Source organism: Strongylocentrotus purpuratus, unplaced genomic scaffold (genome assembly GCF_000002235.5).
Source record: "Strongylocentrotus purpuratus isolate Spur 01 unplaced genomic scaffold, Spur_5.0 spur5_scaffold_9, whole genome shotgun sequence".
Classification (NCBI taxonomy): Eukaryota; Metazoa; Echinodermata; class Echinoidea; order Camarodonta; family Strongylocentrotidae; genus Strongylocentrotus; species Strongylocentrotus purpuratus.
The window spans coordinates 15,002,022-15,022,627 of record NW_022145615.1 but is presented as its reverse complement, the minus strand read 5'-3'; the positions used below and the strand labels follow the sequence as shown (position 1 = coordinate 15,022,627).

The 20,606-nt window shown below is 36.0% G+C and overlaps 1 protein-coding gene across 1 annotated transcript; it reads right to left on the bottom strand.

The window, feature by feature from the left end:
- Positions 1-500: 500 nt before the first annotated feature.
- Positions 501-18,541, bottom strand: LOC578215 (G kinase-anchoring protein 1). Its single transcript, XM_778403.5, has 9 exons — positions 18,267-18,541; positions 14,941-15,102; positions 14,339-14,416; positions 11,908-12,102; positions 11,080-11,190; positions 8,123-8,230; positions 4,498-4,561; positions 3,639-3,709; positions 501-2,818 (listed from the first exon to the last, which is right to left on the bottom strand). The coding sequence occupies exons 1-9, from the start codon at positions 18,462-18,464 to the stop codon at positions 2,717-2,719; spliced, it is 1,089 nt and encodes a 362-aa protein (XP_783496.2). The 5' UTR covers positions 18,465-18,541; the 3' UTR covers positions 501-2,716.
- Positions 18,542-20,606: the final 2,065 nt, after the last annotated feature.

The following is a 20,606-nucleotide window of genomic DNA, read 5'->3' as shown; positions in this document are numbered from 1 at the left end:
ATGACTGTCCCGTTGCTCTCATTTTCTGCTTTTATAAAATCCAACGTAATATATGTATCAGACTCCCCCTTTAATAATTAAAATAATTTTCAGGGTGGGCATACCCTTATGGCGGTTTACTGCATCATATTTGAACACGAGTTATCTCATGCTTTGGTTTTATTTCATTTTCATTTCATTTTCATACTCAATTTAAAATACATGTATGTAATTTGCTGTGCTGAATTATAAAATGTACTTGCAGTTAATAATGATATTCCATGTTTATATAGGTCTTAAATTATTATTTTATTACACAGACTACTACATCTGTAAGTGCTTTACAGACATATTATTATCCTGGTTATCGGTTTCAGGCTTAAGCCCACACACAATATATGCACATTCTCCACTCCCTGAGGAGCATTCCAGCCAGGCGTCATTTTACAGATGCTTACAGTGCTGAGCAAACTACATTAACATTAATACGGACAAGATAAAAGGAGTACAAAAAACAATAATTTGCAAAAGAAATGTAGTGTTTATTTGAACAAGAAAGATCATAAACTTTGGTAAAACAATAAAATGCATTCTTATCTTGTGTTCTTCTGATAGATGCATATACCATTTCAGTTGACAAAGGTGAATAAGTTGTCCTTTTTAAAACTTTTTGAAATCTAGTCACAGAATAAAAACATTACATGAACGCTACCCCTTCTTTTGGTCACCAAGAATGTATCTAGATTTTTACATACTATTCTTTTCTCTGATGTACTGTTTTGTAAGTAAACACACACTTTTCTCTCCTAAAATATTCTAGCCCTTGTGAATACACTTAAGACAATTATCACAGATGATACAGCTCGTATTATGTTAAAGTGTACCAATCCCCAAAACAGGTTTTACACTTGATGTAAGGGATTCCATGTTGTTATACCATCATGATTGTCAAACTACAAGCTTTAAATATTTCTTCTATAAAGAGATATTGCAGTTTAAATACACTCCCAGTGAACTGTAAAACATCTTGTTGAGTAGACTACTTGGGGCTTGCACAAAACCCATGTCCAACTTAGGTTCCTATACGCATGGCTCAAAGTTATCCTTTGTTTTCTTCATATTCGTTAACCATTTACCTATTTAATGCCAGGTAACGTCTTTTTAGGTTGATTTTTTTCTTTTTACCTACATGTAGATGATTGGTGGGCAATTCCTTAGTTGTAATAGGACATTAAGATATTTAGGCAACATTTTCTTGACTTGAAAGAAAAGGAATCAACAGTGAAGATTAGTTTTATGGTTATAGTACAGTACTACCATGTGGCCCCAAGAAAATATGAAAACCAACTGTAAAAATTCCTTTCTTGACAATAGAGAGCTAAAAGTATCATATGTCGTATGGGACAAAGAAAATGTGATTATCTGGAAGTTGAAGTTTATGCTCAATGAGTTGCATTGCGAAAAATATCTCTGAAAAATGTAATAAATTGAGAGTCTAGCTATCAAAGAAGACTTCAATACGTCTTTCACATTGAAAATGTCTTTCATTTAAAAAATGCACTTGTAAGATTAATATCTTCCGAACGATATGTTGTACGGGTCCCTATTGCTTGCCTATCACAATCAAAGTCATGGTGTTTCTTCTTAAATGAGCACCATCTAACAAAACAATATTAGAACATTAAAGAGATAAGAATCTTCCATATACTGAAGGATAAAAATGGCAATATGTATTGAAATATGAAAAAAACATATGTGGTCAATCTAGTTGGCTTATCTAGTTTCTTTATGTGTTAAAGTCAAATATGATTACAGTGGTGGCCAACAAAATCTAACTTTTATTTTTTAGGATTTTTCTAACACGGAATCGCCTTGGTACACTCTTAGTACAGTTCAAATAGAAATCAGTATCTGCTAACAAGGACAATGTTTCAATGTTGACAAACATTTCCTTACATATACATTTAAATCTGCCTAACTCAGAGTCGCATAAGTAACATTTTCTACGTTTACCATCTTGTCAAGTCAATTAATTCTTTTTGACCAAACTATGCAAAATGTGTTATTTAGACTTCCCAAGTTGATTTTTTTTTGTAGTCCCAAAGGTATCTGTAGTTTCTTGACTTCAATGGCACTCTTAAAAAATACTTGTAATGTATGTTGCACTCTAAAATTACATAGTCAACAAAACAGCATTGATTAGCTTTCAGAATTGGTGGTAGAGGAAAGAACATTTTATTTAAATTCTCAAATATTATTTTAAGCTTTTAAAACACTACAAAATACTGACATGGACCTATTAAAGGAGAATAGGATTTAACTTCTAGGGCAGTATACAGTTAAGATCTCTTACCTAATTCCATGTACATGAAGACAGCATCACCTTACTAATCAGATCCTCTTCTTGAAAATAAACAATCTCTTGGGACAAGTACACTGAAGGTTAAAAAATGAATTCTCGTACCAACTACCGAACGTTTTTAAAAGCTTGATTATTTTGAGCTGATCATTTAATATTCCACATGAATTAAAAAAGATGCTTGCAGGAAGCTGAACATAACCTTTACTGAAGTCCGTTTGCATGCATATTGTCTGTTTTTAAGTCCGCCTGTCATAAAATCAAACGTCGTGCTCTCTGATTTGTGCTCTCCTCATCCTTCCTCGAGTAATTCTTGGTCTAGACTCCAAATAAAACACAAAAAAGTCAGACCCGTTTCCACTTGGAAGGTTGGATTGTCTATTTCTTCTTATCAGTCTTTTCATGTAGCTTTTGTATTTCAGCTCTCAGAGTGGTTACTTTGGATTTCTCTTGCTCCAGGGCTGCATATAATTCGGCAACCTGTTGAGTTGAAATAATGTAAAAAAGACACAAATGAAAAAGAAACTGCTTCTGCAAAATATGCGCTCTGTAAAACCTTAGAAGAAAAGAACAGGCACAAAAATCAGTCTGATTTGTTTATATTGTCAATATGCAATGACATCTTGTAATTATTTATTTTTGTAATTTTATTACCGGGTATCATTATTCATTTTTTTTTTAAAGACATTTAGCCAAATGCCCTACACTTGGTTTTGAATGACAATTCTTCCAGTAAAAGACGACTGTCCTTGATACTGAATCACAGACAGTAACTGAAAGTGATATAGAAAGTTTGCTTGAATTCTTATTTGAATTAATAAATCCTAAATCTGCATACAGTATTAAGATAATTCCTAGCTTTGCTCATACTATACGGTTGGTCAGGGTCAACTTTGATGAAAATCTACATGCATTTCTCGCTTTTGCCAATACTTCCAAATATCTGGATGTAAGACCCTTGGAAGAAATTTCAATCCACTGCTGGGACTTGCTGCCTGTGTACGGTGGCGCGTGCCTGGTTCACACATTATGCATGCGCATTGAAAACTGTGATAAATAACTGCAATTACTGTCAGAAAATAAAGTACACACAAGCAAAACCAGCATGCACAGCACAGCCACGCAAAATAGACCGGAAGTGACTTTGTCACCAAACTATCCCAGAATGCACTTGAAAAGGAGCCTGAACGTAACACACAATTTCTTAAAAATATGTTGGCGATAGTGAGAATTGTTACTACTAGCTTCATGTTTTATGTTGGTATGATAAGTTTGGTATGTTAATACGATTATTACTAACCTCTGCAGTAAGCTCATCCTTCTCTGTTATTAGCTCCTCCACTTGGATTAAAACAGCTGCTTTATCTTTCACTGAAAAACACCCAAAAGAAGAAAATAGTATACAAACGATTCATGCAAACAAGTTCATTATATAATCTATCTGCACACAGCCTCAATGCAGAGATGCCAACCTCTTGACACACATAAACAGACCGAGTATCCTTAAAAAAGATTTTGGAGAGAAAAATCAGATTTTCACGAAAACTCGATACTACCACTGGCCAGTCGGTCAAGTAAAATGTTTGCTCTTTCATTAAAATTTAATGAGAAAATTGTAAAGCAAAGTTTTGTTGGGGTTGTGAAGGTTTACTTGTACATGTTTCTATGCGATTCCGCTGTTTTTATGGGTATTAAAAAAATTGTATGATTTTATCTTATTTTAAGATCGTATTTCACTCTTATTATCGTTACTAAATACGATTTAATCGTACTGGTTGGCATCTCTGTCAATGAGAGCGAATAGATTGTATAATGGACAAATGAAGACAGGCATTTATTTGTTTTATACGACAAAACTCCTAGATCCTTGTTATTTGATCTGAACAGGGGTCATTTTCAGATCGGTCCATGTCACAAAATCCAAGTTGAGTTGAGTATAAGTACACTTAACACCAGATGCTTACACATGCAATGCTATGCCTGTATTCGCCCCCACAAAAAATTTTGTGACAATATCATTAACTAAATAATAATAATAATAATCTTTTTAAAGTCCACTCCAAATGTTATTTTATTAAGTTAACAAACATCTTGGCATTTTGTATCTCTTGCAAAGTACATGAAGCTACCTAAAAAATACTTTTTTAACTTATACTTACTTTCTCCTTGCCCTAGAATGAAACATAGTTGTTTATTTCTCTTCTTTACTTGAGTCAACTCTTCCTAAAAAATGAAAAGAAAAAACAAGGGGGCAATGAACTCCTAGAAATAAATAATAGGGAAAAGGGAACTTTGATTTATTCTTAAAAGTATTATTGGCTGCTGGTAATGATAGAAAATAAATTCACTTGGCAATGGATTTGTTTCTTCTTTTTTTTCTTTCTTAATATCTATCTATTGATATTTCAAAAATTAGTACCTGTATTATAAAATAAAATATTGGGGGGAGGACTATCACTGTGCTTTCACATTCCCTTTTCACCTATCCAATTCTTTCATATATTTCTTTTCTTCTCTTTTGCCTTTTGGGGAAAGGGGCACATGACTCCGGTACTTAAGCTACTGCAGCAAGGTATCAACATATATATGTAATTAAACAGATGTCCAAACATCATCAGTGGACAAAAGCTTGCATAACAAATTTAAGGTTGGTAGAAGCTAAAAACTACATGTTATCATTATCCCCAACTGATGAAAGTTTTCTGTATCATCATCAACATGATTATGATGATGACAATTAAAACAGAAATAATAACGTCAACCCAGGCAGCCTCATCAGTTTTAACCCTACGTTAACTGGGGGGGGGGGTCAATTTGACCCCCCCTGTAAAAATTTTGCGACTACTCCGAAACCGCGGCAGATGTAAAATTTTCCTCTCATGACTTTTTACTTTCGAGTCTTACGCATCTTATAAAACAATTTTTTTGAAAATCGGACCTACGGTTACAAGGTCGCGTGACCTTTTGTCTTTGCATGTCAGCCCGAAAATCGCTCATTTTCTTGATTTGTGTACAAAACATATGTAAAAGTCATTTTTCCTAAATATAGATAAAACATTGGTAATTCAGTCTTGTTTAAAGTTTAGATGTTTGTTTTGAGGTCAAAATAGTTGAATTGTAGTTATAAATGAAATAAAACAACAAAAACAATAAAATACATAAGTTAAAAAAACAATGAAATACATAAGAAATTATAAAAACAAGAGATAACATAAGGAATAACCTGGCTCTTCCAATTTTTTGGGTTGTATTATTATTCCAAATGGTCTAATAAATATATGTAGTGAAAAAGAATACTTAAATATGAATAATCTGTGATTTATGGGCCGAAATGTGAATTTTATGACCTTATTTGCATAAATTACCATAAATATGCAAATGAGTGAATTTTTCAAAAATTTGAAATTACCATAGTATTCTATACACTTCACTTGACATGCATGCAAATTTTCGCGGCGATCGGCGGTGAAACGGCCGAGATCTTAGGGGTTGGGTCAAATTGACCCCCCCCCCCCCCCAGTAAAAATACTTTTCTACCTCAGGGCCCTCCAATTAATGCTATTAACTTGAGACCAATGCGCTCAAGCATTCAAGAAATTTCTTCCTAGCAGGTACCTTTTTTCTTCTACACCTGGGTGGAGAGTGGCAAATGTAGATTAATATCATGCCAAAGGACATACATGCTGCAGCGGGACAAACCATGAATCATGTGATTCACAGTAGCGCGACGTATACAACAGATAATGACACCTCTCAACATTCTTCTGTCTGCTGAAATTAATTACCGTAAATCTACGTGTATAAGGCGCACCTGTGTATAAGGCGCACCCCTATTTTGAAGACAAAAACAAAACAAAAAAATTCTGGAAAAAAAAAAATTCTGTCATCTTTATATTTTGAGTCCTCAAAATGCTACTTTTTAGTGGTTTACGAAATCTCTGTGTCTCAACATGAATTACATAATGCAAATAAAGAATAGGATCTACTATTTGAAGTTACACTATGCATTCCTTATTTGAAGGGAAGAGAGTTTTTTTGTTTTTTTTCAGTCACGCAATTATGCCCCTTCACAAAGCACTAAGTTGCCGGCCGAAGCTGTGCATCGTAATAAGATGAAAGTATTTTTGAACACTGAAATAAGAGCCGATCTATTCTGGTTAACAAAAAGCCAAACAAGCCAAAAAAATGCTTTTAGGGCTTTTGGGGCTTTTTGTTAACCAGAATCAGATCGGCTCTCATTTCAGTGTTCGAAAATACTTTCATTTTATTACGAGGCACAGTTGAAGTGCTTGTGAACTAAGTTAGACCTAGTGACAATGTTGTTTTTAAAACTAAAGATGACAGAAATTTTTTCCTCAAGAGTCCAAACAGAAATTTGGACAGGCTAGTTTTCATGAGTGAGTGTGCTGCATGATACAGGTGAGCGAGGTGAATACACGGGAGAGCTTCGGCCAGCAAAGTGCTTTGTGAAGGGGCATAATTTATCGTGACTGAAAAAAAATGAGAAAAAAAAACCTCTTCCCTTCAAATTAGGAATGTAGTTTAACTTCAAATAGTAGATCTATTCTTTATTTGCATTATGTAATTCATGTTGAGACACAGAGATTTTCAAAAACCACTAAAAGGAGCATTTTGAGGATTAAAAATTTCCTGTTCCTGTGTATAAGGCGCATCCCCGACTTTTGATTTTTGCCGACGGAAAAAAAGTGTGCATTATACACAGAGATTTACGGTATCCAGAATGTTGCTTATGAATCTGTCAGTGGATTGAGTTCTGTTCATATGTTCACAGGATATTCATGATATCCATTCATAATGTAACCAGATTGTACATCACAAGCTCTGGTTACATCTGCCTTGTGGTCAATATCCTACACTAATTGAATTCCTAACTTTAACCCTGCACCAACACTATACAGTGTGAGTCAAAAAAAAGTTTACACCTAGAAAATTGCTAATTATTTTTAAAATCATCTATGAACAGTAAATGATTATACATCTTAAGAAAAAGTGTTTTAATCCCAGATCATTTGGTATCATTTTTGAGTGGTATGTGTTCACGCTTGGATGAACAGGAGGCTGTTTGCGAGAGTGCAAAAATTGATTTGCGCCAAAATTGCTAGAGTGATTTTTGAATAAAACAATTGGGATTTGGGTATTAATTCGGTCTTTGCAGATCCAAATAACATCCCTAACAAAATTAATCATGCCACCACATATCAAATATCGACGAACATTTGTGCATGTGTGTGTGTGTGCGTGTGTGACTTTGCTTCTGCAAAAAGCATATGCAGTGCATTTCATTTGATACATTCAATTCATTCTCTTACTCCGCTAATCCCAACATAATACATGCTGTAGGCATCACTTTGGCGCAAGTCGATTATTGCACTCTAGCAAAAAATGCCTCATGTTCATCCAAGCGTGAACACATACAACACAAAAATGATACCAAATGATGTGGGATAAAACACTCTTTCATAAGATGTATAATAATTTACTGTTCATATATTATTTTTTAAATAATTAGCAATTTTCTAGCTGTAAACTTTTTTTTGACTCACACGATATGTAACCCTAAAGGGTAGTAAAGGCCTCTGCACACAAAACAAGACAAAAAACAAAACAACACGACAGCATGATTTGAGCGACGACCAACATCAAAAATCTGTTCACACCATAAACCAGTATTGTTTGTTTTGTTTGGTTTGCAGAGGCCTTAACACTATACTTTTGCTGGAGCAACTATTGGATCACCTGTGGGTGTTTATAGAGACAGCTTACCTTTAATTGGTCTATTGACTCATGCAGCTCAGTAACTTCAGCTGTCTTCTTCTCCAACTTATCTTCTTTCTGTACTTGTCGTATGCTGTCTATCTCTTGGTTGTGCTTCTGGTGAAGGGCCAAAACAATGATCACGATTAATCATATATATTTTAATATGCAAAAGTCCAGTGACTTGTCCTGCAATTACTGAATATCAAGGGTAAAAATTACATCACAAAAAAGAAGAAAATAATTGAAAGACAGAGTTGATAGAAATCAAACTGAAAACCCTGAATACAAAAGCATGCAGTCTCATGTATGCTGGTGTTTTTATTTTGTTTTGTTTTGTTGGTGTGTGTATGTATAATATTATGATTGCAGGGCCTTCAGGGAGAACAGTATGAATACTGATGAGGCTACCCTTGGTAAACAAGACATATCATTATTATTATATTTTTGCTGGTGGGCATCCCATGAAAACTGTTCACCTGCCAAAAATAATATTGGCAATATCTCCAGAAATATACAAGCTACCATGACATATCTAGTATCAAAACAAAAGAGCTCAACAAGCGCTTTGATTCTAGTGGTATGCAGAGTTGCCAACCTTGTGCCACCCAAAAAAGGAATTATGATGGCAAAAAAAGGGAATTCATAAAAACTTAACTTACAACCACGCGCGACACACTTCCAATGCAGAAATGTTCATTCATCATGCCGGTTTTTTTCGGTGGTTATTTTGGTATTATCGGCATTTCATTCTTTTTGAGAATATTTTTCTTTACAAGTATGTTTTAAATTTAGTTTTCTATTAAATTTGTGATCAAATCACCATTTTAGGGCAGTTGTTTGACGTGCGGTATGTATTTTGAAGAAAAAAAAAAAAAATATTATAAAAATTATTAAAAAACTGTATTTTATGTAGAAAAAACGTAATACCGTAATTTGGAGGAAAAATTCCGGCAAAACGGAATGGTTGGCAGCACTGGGTATGCCTATAGGATTGAGGTATATTAAATCCTGATTTTTTTTCTTTTTTAAAATAACTTTTGGGTCAAATTGTGGAAACATCTTTGAATCTCAGTACTTCAAATAAGCTACAAGTGCTTCAGATATGATTTTATGTTGTAAATTGTGATGAAGGAAACTGATCAGAGCTTTTCATAGGCTATTGAACATGTCAAAATAAAGGTATAAGAGTGTGTCTGATTCACTTAGTAAAATAGCATCTACATGTAGGTTAGCGATGAAATATGAAGTACCTAATGGCATAAGCTGACTAACCTGGTATCAGACGTGACCTAACCCTTATTTCTATGACCATCACTCTACCCACTGTGCAATACTATATTTATGACTACCGTATTTGCCAGCGATAAGGCCACACCGCCGCATACGCCGCACCCCCGATTTTGACATTTAAAAAAACAACTTTTGTCGAAGACGGGATTTGATCTCTTGCGTACAAATGTTGATGTGATTAAAATCCCCGCCTTAGACCGCTCGGCCATCCCGCACCGATGCTATCATCTGCAGTTTTCTCGGATGTATACATTGCGCCTCTCTCTTGTGTATTGAAATAGATTCTAAATAGCGACTTCGCGTGCTGGATGCTTTGCGGCAGCTCCATTAAATGCGCCCTTCTTTTACTTTTGCAATGCATTGGCACGAACTTAGATCAAGATCTATCGGCAGATGTTGTTTTTGGAAGTTTATTTTCGTCTTCATGTCAACAATGCAAGGTAAAATTGTCGGTAAGATATGTGGAAATGTCCTGTACCATAGTGGTATAGTTATTGTACCGTCAGTAGTCCCATATGTGCAAATTTGTGCTGGTTTTGACTTACTTTTTTTTTTACTCTTTCGCCACATAGGCCGCACCCCAACTTTTTGATATTTTCTCTTCCAAGAATACTGCGGCCTTTATGCCGGCAAATACGGTAATAAACCAGTTCGCAGTTAGCTTTGCTACATATGACCTCCAAATTTCCAAAGATCTGTCACACAGTTTACCGTAAATCTCTGTGTATAAGGCGTACCTGTGTATAAGGCGCACCCCTACTTTGAAGACAAAAATAAATAAAAAAATCTGGAAGAAAAAAAATTGGGGAAAAAAAAATTCTGGAATTTTTTTTTTTAAATCCTGTCATCTTTAGTTTTAAAATTTTCTAAAGACAAAATAAATATTTATCTCATATTTTAAACACCGCATGCGTTTTTAAAGCGAAAAATTACTTGGTAATCACAAGTTTCGATACTGATAGCTGTTGCAAGGCAAGTTCAAACTAGTCACAGAAAAAATGCGCAATGCACCTCGTTAGCTGTAATGCGTGCCGAAACGAACCCAAATAAATATACGTGCTCGTAACAAAAAATCATTCAAAACTACGAAATCACAATTGGAAAGACAACTACTGCTCAAAATTACCATAATCATATACATAACTTGGACAAAGAATTCAATAGTCGTCCAAGAAATGCCACGGAAATTGTGATAATCGAGGAGTAACTTTGTTTTATATATTATGTAACAAACGTATCATGTAAAGGGAACCTTAATTACAAGCATAATGCTTCCAAGGTTTCCTCCTCATTACTGCAGATTGTTGTTAGCATCATTTGTATTTAATGACTTGCCATTAAATCATGTTTTTTTTACTGTTGTATCTATCAAATATTATGTACATGTTTTGTTACCTTGTATATGCCTTATTTTGTAAATTCTTTCATATGCAGTTAATGTGGACATAAAACCTTTTAAAAAATCTTAAAAAATATGGAGATATCCCACTTTGTACATTTTAGAATAATCAATGCAAAAGTGATGGAGGTGCTGCATGAATACACTACTGCCAGAGGTTATGGCACTTTGGTTCAAAAGCAAGGTGTCCATCGGGAGTGGCCCATGCTTTTACTCTGATCTTAGTAGTACGCACTTCTAACATAAGTATCCCAATCATGATAATATCCATTACCTCATTTGATTCTGAATCTCTTTTCTTTCTTGTCTTCTTCTTTTCCTTTGCCATGACTCTGTTGATTTCTTCTTTCACACTGGTGAAGATTTCCTTGTTTTCTTCAGGAGGCTGTATAATGATACAAACACACACAAGAGATAAGTCAGGTCAGTTGCTAGGCTACAGTGCTTCGACAGTTATGTTCTCAGATCTACTTTAGACTATATTCTCTCTACTTTGAAATCAAAGATTTAGTGTTATCACCCTGATTTCATCAATTTTGATCTGGAGTTTAGCCTGCATGTATCTTTTTTTTCTCCAATTAAAAGCCAAGGTGAAGGAAAAGTGTACCAGGTAGGAATTTCAGATCAAAGTAATAATCAACACCCGTGATCATAGGACCAGAGCATAGCAAAAGTATACAGAGTTGGAAAATAAACACCCTGATGGTGTGAGCTTAACCATTGAGAGGGCACTAATCTTACAAGTTTTAGTTTAGGAAACGTCATTAACAAAAAGATCTTTCTTTTACTTTCTTGCCTGTTTCCAGTGTTCAATCAGGGCAGGGGGCACATCCTCCTCCCCTTCCCCCCCCCCCCCCCCATTAGCTACACCAATGTTTATTGTGCAGAATTTCATTCACTATTTTCAGCATACATCACGTTTCTTTATAGCATGCAGGCAAATCATCTAATAAAGCCTGGAGCAGAGCAGAGCCCTGTCAGTCTCTGGCTGTTTCAAATATAAAGTACAGAGCCAATGGTGACCATGCAGTCAGCAGCGCAGACACTCTGTTACACACAATGAATGACAAGGGTTTGTGCCTACACACAACACGTTCCTAACCTGAGGTAACTCTATTTCATCCAGACCGACATCACCACTCCCTCTCGATGCTTCTTGATGGAACTCCTGTAAGCTCATTGGCTGGGGCTTCTCTTTGCCTTGTAAGTGCTTTCGTCTCTCCCTCCGATTCGTCTGTGGATATTTTGACAGATCATCTTCCGCCTCAAGCATTTCAGGCCCAACTTCTTGCATAAACTAAAAAAGTGAAAGGTTATGTGATTTACTTCCCTCTTTAGATGCATCATTACATTGATGTTAAAGACAGTAAATGCAAGGTTTCCTTAATGATAGCCTGAATTCTATTCAACAACGTCTTAACTTTGTGATTATTTTGAAAAACATGAAGATATGAATTGTATTGAGACTTCTTTCATTGAAATCTTATGCAAGTCTTATGTATCTTGAGATATCAAGTCCAGGAAATTAGAGTCAAATGAACTGTTGCACACTCATGTCAGCCTAAGAACTTGAGAATTTATGGATTACGTACACCAACAAAAATAGCAAATTTTATTTTCTTTGTTAATCAATTATCATTTCCATGTTCATTTATTTTCAAGATTTGAAATTCATTCCTTTTTAGTAAACAAATGTCACTTGGTTTATAAAATATATGAGAATAAGAAACTAACTATACACATCATTAATACATTTTTTTTCTTTTGTTAGTATAGGGGCAACCATCAGTTACTTGGTTAGCAATGCCAACCATATTAACTATAATGAATTTATGTCAACTACATGTAATTGTGAAAACTCAATATTTCTAAACCCTGTATATCAAAATGAAATAATTTGCATTGTAAATAATTTGAAGAATAGCAAAAGCTGTGGTGTAGACAATATCAGTCCTCTTGTCATAACATAATATTTAATATTTCATTTTTAAATCGCTCTTATATATGTTATCAATATATCACCATCTACCTGAATTTTTCAAACAATTTTACCTGTTCAAGAAAATGATGAACATGATGTTAAAAATTATAGACCCATTATTATCCCCTACTTTTTTTTAAAGAATATATATTACTAAGTTCTGCCAATACGGCTTTTATGAAATAAATCTAATGAAATGGCTTTATTAGATATCCATGATGCACTTGTAACATCTCTGAGTAAGAACCTTTATACTACTGGCATCTCTTTAGATCTGAGTAAAGCCTTCAATCATATAAATCATCACATTTTACTCAAGAAATTACATTTTTATGGTATGCAAAGAGTTCCTTTCTTAGCGTTTTTAAATTATTTAAATCAGAGAGTACAATATGTATGATTTAAAGGTGTTTTATCACATGCACTTATAAACATGGATCTTTACTGGGGTCTTTACTGTTTATTCTATACATCATGATTTATTGCTCTAAGGTTATAAAATTCATCAAATTTGATGTTTTCTTGAAACTAGATGGAACTTCGACTGCGCGCAGTCGAAAATGATGCCTCCGTCATAGAGCAATTTTACAAACCAAAACAGAAGAAATTTTTCGAATTCAAGTTCAATTGTAATCCATTAACAGGTTCTCAGAATATTGTGATTACAAGCTATTTTTGCATACATAATGAGCCCATGACCTTTGACCTTATGAACCAAGAATCTACTCAGTTCATTGGCTCTGCAAGAACAAACATGACCTAAGTTGGCAGGAATCCATCAATCGGTTCTTCAGATAACACGATCACAAGCTCGTTTTGCATACATAATGAGCCCTGTGGCCTTTGACCTTTGACCTCGTGACCTCAAAATCTAATCAGTTTTTCGGCTTTGCAAGTAACATACATGACCTAAGTTTGGCAGCAATCCATCAATCGGTTCTTCAGATAACGCGATCACAAGCTCGTTTTGCATACATAATGAGCCCTGTGGCCTTTGACCTTTGACCTCGTGACCTCAAAATTTAATCAGTTTTTCGGCTTTGCAAGTAACATACATGACCTAAGTTTGGCAGCAATCCATCAATCAGTTCTTCAGATAACGCGATCACGAGCTCATTTTGCATACATAATGAGCCCTGTGACCTTTGACCTCGTGACCCCAAAATCTAATCAGTTCATCGGCTCTACAAGATACATACATGACCAAAGTTTGGCAGGAATCCATCAACCAGTTCTTCAGATAACGCGATCACGAGCTCGTTTTGCATACATAATGAGCCCTGTGACCTTTGACCTTTGACCTCGTAACCCCAAAATCTAATCAGTTCATCGGCTCTACAAGATACATACATGACCAAAGTTTGGCAGGAATCCATCAACCAGTTCTTCAGATAACGCGATCACGAGAACGGGACGTACGTACGTACAGACGTACGTACGGACGTACGGACGGAGGCATAAAAATCTAAATCAAATAAATATGTTTTCGTATGTTTTTAAGTTTTATGGAGTCAGTTTGAAAGTTGAATTAGAGTAGACAGTAGAGTGTTACCTTCTCTCTTTTCTCGAATTCCAGTTTGCTTTGAAGTATGGCCCTCTGAATGTCGTGTTGGTATTGCCCATCTACAAACTGCATGAGGTGGGAACAAAACATTGAAAATATTGGATTAATAATGCAACAATTAGAGGTGGACACGAGAAGCCATCATCAACATTACTGTACAGTATATTAAAATGGAAAAATCCTAAGAGGTCATCTTCCTTAACATAAATATATATATTTTCTAAAAAATGTTGCCCTTTACAACCCAAATGGAACATTTGACAAATCTATCCAAAAGTAACAGTAACAACTACTGATTAGAAAAATGTTGTTTCAATCTTAAATATTTGTTAATATTACCCATAGTATTTACAAGGAGAAGACAAATACAGAAAAAGATTCACAAACACTATATAAATTTATATTTTCAAAAAATATTAAAAAAGTGATGATTTTACAATCTGATGTCCAGTGTATGTTACTCTTCCCCCACACAGTTGAAACCATGTTGATCAACAAATGAAACCATTAAACTTTGAAGAAGCATTGATATTAACTGCTATCCCTGAAACAGAATGTTCAAAGAACAGACATACAGTAGGAGCATGTACCTCTTGATCTTTAGAATGCCAATGTTCATAGTCCTTACTCCCCTCAGGAGGAGATCCAATCTTTAAGACCTCTGGATGAACGATGACCGGCTTGCTGACTGGAGGACTTGATGCTAGAGCCTTGGGAACACAGGCAATCTTGGTGAAAGCCATTTCCCGCAGCTAGTCAAGAGAAAATAATACTTAGTCAAAATTACAGGCAGTACACTGTACGTTGTTTCTTATTCCCTCTTCAAAAATTCAAATCACTGTTCTCATTATCTTCAGATTCTCCTAATCTTTCAACCTTTAACAACTATATTTTCAGTAATCTAGACCATCACCCCAAAGAGTACATCTCCGTAGATGGCGGATAAAGTTATGTCTGTCTTGTCGTTGGTTTCGAGAAACGGGCCCCAGGTAACTATGCGTACATCCGTCACAAATCTCACAATCAAGCCAAGGTAAAATCCATTTTCCAGTCAAAACAACTGTAAATCATGGGAGCTATATATATGTTTTTCAAGAGAAATTATATTTTCTCTATTCATTTTTTAATATGACTTTACATTTGATATGATGTAATTTATTGGAATTTCTGAATGGATTAGGCTTTTATCGCAAAACTTTTTGCCTGTAGAGTAGGACGTCGCTTGGTGTTGAGCTATCAATAACGTCATCAGTATCGTTCTTCTAAACTGACGTCGGTGTTGGAGCTTGGTTCAGCAGCCTTTCCATGCTCTCAACACCAATACTGTACTTGAACTCACTCACTCACTCACTCACAATCGCATGTGTTTTATCGCTGTTAATAATTTGCAAGTGGGTTCTGGAAAGGGCATCAGATTCAAATTTGCATTTAGAGTAAAGGAGGGGTTTTTCGGCCACTTAAGACAAAATCCTATTTTTTGGACTCTTTACTTCCTATTTATTATCATTTCTTGTCCTTTTTTAGGAAATTATGGGTCAAAATCGACATCCATGCACGAGCTACACATTCGTAATGGCGTTATCACAGTTTTTCTTCATAATCATTTTCCCTTCAGTGTAGACTAGAAGGGATGAGATTTAGATGACGTCACGCGCAGCGAGAGTTAAAATACGGCTTGCAAGATTTTCAACATCATGGATGTCGATTGTGACCCATATTTTCGTAAAAAGGAATCATTAAACAGATTATTTCAGTCAAGTTGGTAAGTGGAACCTAATTTACACTGTAAAAATAAATTGGATATGCACGAGGTAAAATGAAATTTGGGGGAATTTTGGGGGCATAAAAATATGGCCATAAATGGCTATGGTAGGCAAATTCATGCAAAAAAATATATTCCAAAAATGGACTTGAAAACACATCAGACAATTAGTCTGAACCGAGTCAGGAGCAGATTTGAAGAAATTATATTTTTAAATGTTGTAAAACCAAAGATATAAGAAGAAAACTGACCAAGTATCTGTACTAAAAATCGTACATGTAAAATTGGTCGTACACATAAATGACGCGCACGGTTGCGTTACGTGCGTTCTCGAATCCAAAATCATACCTCACACACACACTCTCACCATACCGCGAATGGTCCGTCGTGGGGAGCTAGCCGGCTGAGAGTTTGCAGCGATACCAACGCAGCTTCGGAGCTCCGCAGCGCGCCATTTTAGCGGGACTCAGAAAGGTTCGCGGTGGGAAGGCAGCGGCTTAGCCTTTTGCCCAAACAACGCTAGATTGGCTGCTGGCAAAATGAAAATAACTACGATCGAGAACATCGTCGGTTTCTTAACTTTTCAGTGAGATAATTCTGAATTCTAATTGAGACTATATAATAAATTAAATCGACAAAGAAACCTCGGTAGAACTCTTATAACTATACAAAAGCTTGTTTATTTCTTCATTTGACATTTTGTTTTTGACCATTTTTTCGTGCGCGAGTCAATGCAAACTATTTATTACCAAACTTTCAACACGCAAGGAACGGGGAACACTCGCTGCCCTCGTATCAAATTCGTTGCAAAAAAAAAAATCAAGGGTGATTTTGAAGCAGTGAAGAATATTGGCGCTGCAATGCGCAGAAATATACTTGAAAGAAACTTAAAAAATCATACCTGAATTTTCAGAAAATCGTATTTGTATTAGTGTACCTAGATGTGAATTGTTTATAACTCAGATTTTATGAAGATTTGTCGGGAAAAAATGTCAATTTTTTCCGTTTGGTGGTCATTTCTAGGCTAATATTTCAAAAGTTACTTCTGTAATGGTCCCGATGTTTCTCTTATCATACTCGCATGTTATTCCTACATACATTAAACATAGATCTAGGATGGTTAAGGGTAAGACCGGATAACATTATAAAAAAGATATATCCTTCCAACCTCCCATATCCAAGTTTTGGGCTGATTATTGCCGACCCACCGCAGCAAGGCCATTCAGATTTTCGTACGCGACCGAAGCGCCCTCTAGTGCCCCATGAATGTGCCTAGCTATGGTGTTTGAAAGTGAATGCGTATAGTCAGCTTCTGTCTCTAAAGAGAGAGCCGACCCTACCCAAATAATTAAGAGGCTTAGCTTAACGAACGAAAGAGACTGAAAATTTGGTCCAAGTCTAAGATTAAGATAAATAAGAAGGCCTGGTCTACTCTAGACTAGGCCCTACTCTACTCTAGGCCATAGCATCACATATTAGACCCCTAATATCAATTGAACTGAAAACACTGAAGTGAAAATACATATTTTATTAAGTTCAGTGGTATCATCTAGAATAGATGTCACCCGGTGGGGTCACTCCCCTGCAAAGAGTGACACGTATGACCGTTACCACCAATGCATATAACCCCCTTTTGCGGTCAATTTCAAGGACATTTTGTGAAATTTAACCCCCTTTTTTACGTCAAAACAAGGACAAAATCGTACTTTGGAATACCCCTATTTATAAGATTGTAAGGACACTTTCGCAAATTTACCCCTATTTTACCATATTTCAAGGACAAGACTCGGCTCCGAGAATTTTTCTTCCCCGTTTTCTCTTTTCCCTTCCCGGTTTTCTCTTTTCCCTTTTCCTGACCCCTATTTATCAATTTCGGGGACACATGTGCCCCCCTATTTTCTTAATTTCGAGGAATATTTTGTCCGCGGACATTGCTTGAAATTGACCCCTTTTTCCGCGATTTTGGTAACGGTCATGCGGTCCGGAAGTCACATTGAGTGACCCCACCGGGAGATGTCAATTGTCATGTAATGGTACCAATATGAATGTAAGTCAGTTCCATTAAACTGGGGAATTCCCATTGCGCTGCTGAGCCTGAGCTGAGCCACCGGCCACTCCACTAGCAGACTTCAGTGTGCACTCTCCCACTCATACCTCGTTTTTAGTATTGCTCTGCTGTTGTGCCTTCTTCTTCTTCTTGGCCCTTTTCTTTGCTGCTTCCACAGCTGCTTTGACTTCTTTCTCTTTCCTTCGTTGTGCAGTCATGTCTTCATCCGAATCAAGGTCTTGAGAGTCATCTACTCGAAGAACACCAAATCTTGAAGAAAGCTGCATTGCTGGTTTTGCTGCCATTCTTTATTCGATAGCGAGAGAGAGATTCACCGACTTCAAATCACACTGCACTAGCACTGCATGTATAGACTTGTGCCTCAGTTCATAGGTTCAAATGTCACACGCGTTTTATTTTTGTTGACATTATAAAGCGCAAGCACAGCTTTTTATTTTTCGCTATAGCGCCATCTGTGACCACATTTCAGTGTCTGTGCCCTGCCGCCTAGATTCAAGATTCAAGATTTATTTATTTATTTCCACTGACGTGAAAACAATGCAGTTATGAACAGTAACAACAAGTTCATCGTTAACAAGAATAATTCATGAACAATAACAAGGAAGTTATAAAGACATTGAAAAAGTGGAAAAGAGGTGGTCTGTAAAAAAGAAAAAGAAAAATATCAGAGGTCTATCACTATATGGTAGATTTAAAAAAAAGAAGCAGACTTCAATGATAATAGAATAGTAAATAATAGGGGATTAAGGTGGATAAATGTACAATACAGGGGACAAACAATGCTAATCCAGTTACCCATACTGAATGTAAGTAAATATCAGATCTATCACTAATTTACTACAACGAGCATATTGCAGTTCATTGCAGCTACCACTTTATTGTTAATGATAAGCTCAGATATATATATATATATATAGGACCACTGACATATAGCTAGCAAACATTTGTAATTCATTTGATTTTACCTTGGATAAGTACTATGATGACAGGGGGGGGGGGATCCAGGCACTTAACAAACAAAGACTCCTCTTTTGTTGATCTTTAGATTGAACAAAAATTATGCATCATATACTATAAAAGTATAACCATCAGGAATAGTTGTCCTTTATAATATTGTCCAATATAAGGCTTAGATTTATGACATATTGTTATAAACCTCGACAAATTGGACAAATAACAAACAAAGACTTCTCTTTTGTCTTCACATTGAACACAAAAATTCATACTAACCATCATGAATAGTTGTTCTTTATAATATTGTCCAACACTGGTAAGTCTAATTGAGAGATATATGAAATATTAGATGCTGCTTATAAGTATCGGCTTGGATGGTGATGTAGATATACAGTAGGCTTGCGGTTGCCCCATGTGGGGGAGGATTGGGGAGTCCTGAAAAAGGTTATTGCTGTAAACTTCTTAAAATTGCTGTTTTAAATCGACTGTCCGGCCGGTTGTGTCAACCTGTCCGGACACACAACGTCTGGGTATATAATACCGGAAAGTAGATTATTACAGTCTATGTAACTCCTGATGGGATCAAGGGCGGTGGGGTGTCTTTCATAGCGGGAGTGTACCCCGGAGGGGGGAGGGGTACTCTGATTTGGTTCGAAGGGGGTGTGCCGCTCAAGCCAAGCAAACACCTGAAAATTTTTAAAAAAACGGACCCATGCATGTTTAGGGATTTTTTGTGTGAAAAAGTGACCTAGAGCGGCGCTGTATGTTTTAATATGTGAGTACCTCCCCTCCCCCCCCCCCCCGGGGGGTGCACCATGCAGTAAAAAAAGCATTTTGTGAAGAAAAAAGGGCAATGATGCATTAACCTATACCAGAAATCTAACGCTATTTCAATAAGGCCTCTTCAATATTTTGTAACATACAAATAAAATACCCAGGAATGAAGTCCACTAATCATCAAACAATGGAATCAACCATTCGATTTTGCAAAAATTATATGCATCTAGGTACAAAATCCAAGTTTTCTTCATAAATAACAAGTGTCTCAAATCTTGAGAGCAAAATCCCATATTCCGATCGCATTCGCACTCTCAGCAGAATGAAATATATTATGCAAATTGTGATTGATATCAATCGCATATAAGTTGCGATTGATATCAACTCTTTATAAGACAGGGCCCTGCATGGTCAAGAAAGAATGGTGAAAGAATCCATCTGCATCAAAGGGATGATAAATTTTTCACTGAATAAGGAGGGACTGGTTAGTCACAATCACCCCTCTTTGCTCCAGTGATCCCAAGCTTGTCAGGCAGCAGACAGCAAGAAACAGTGTGAATATTCACTAGGCTTGAAAAAGACTAGATAAAAGCTTGCCTACTAAATCGTTCCCGACCTATCACTCTCCATCTAACATTCGGCAATAATCCAGGCTCAACCAAAACACCAGATCCTCCCATCAGTTGTAGAAAAGA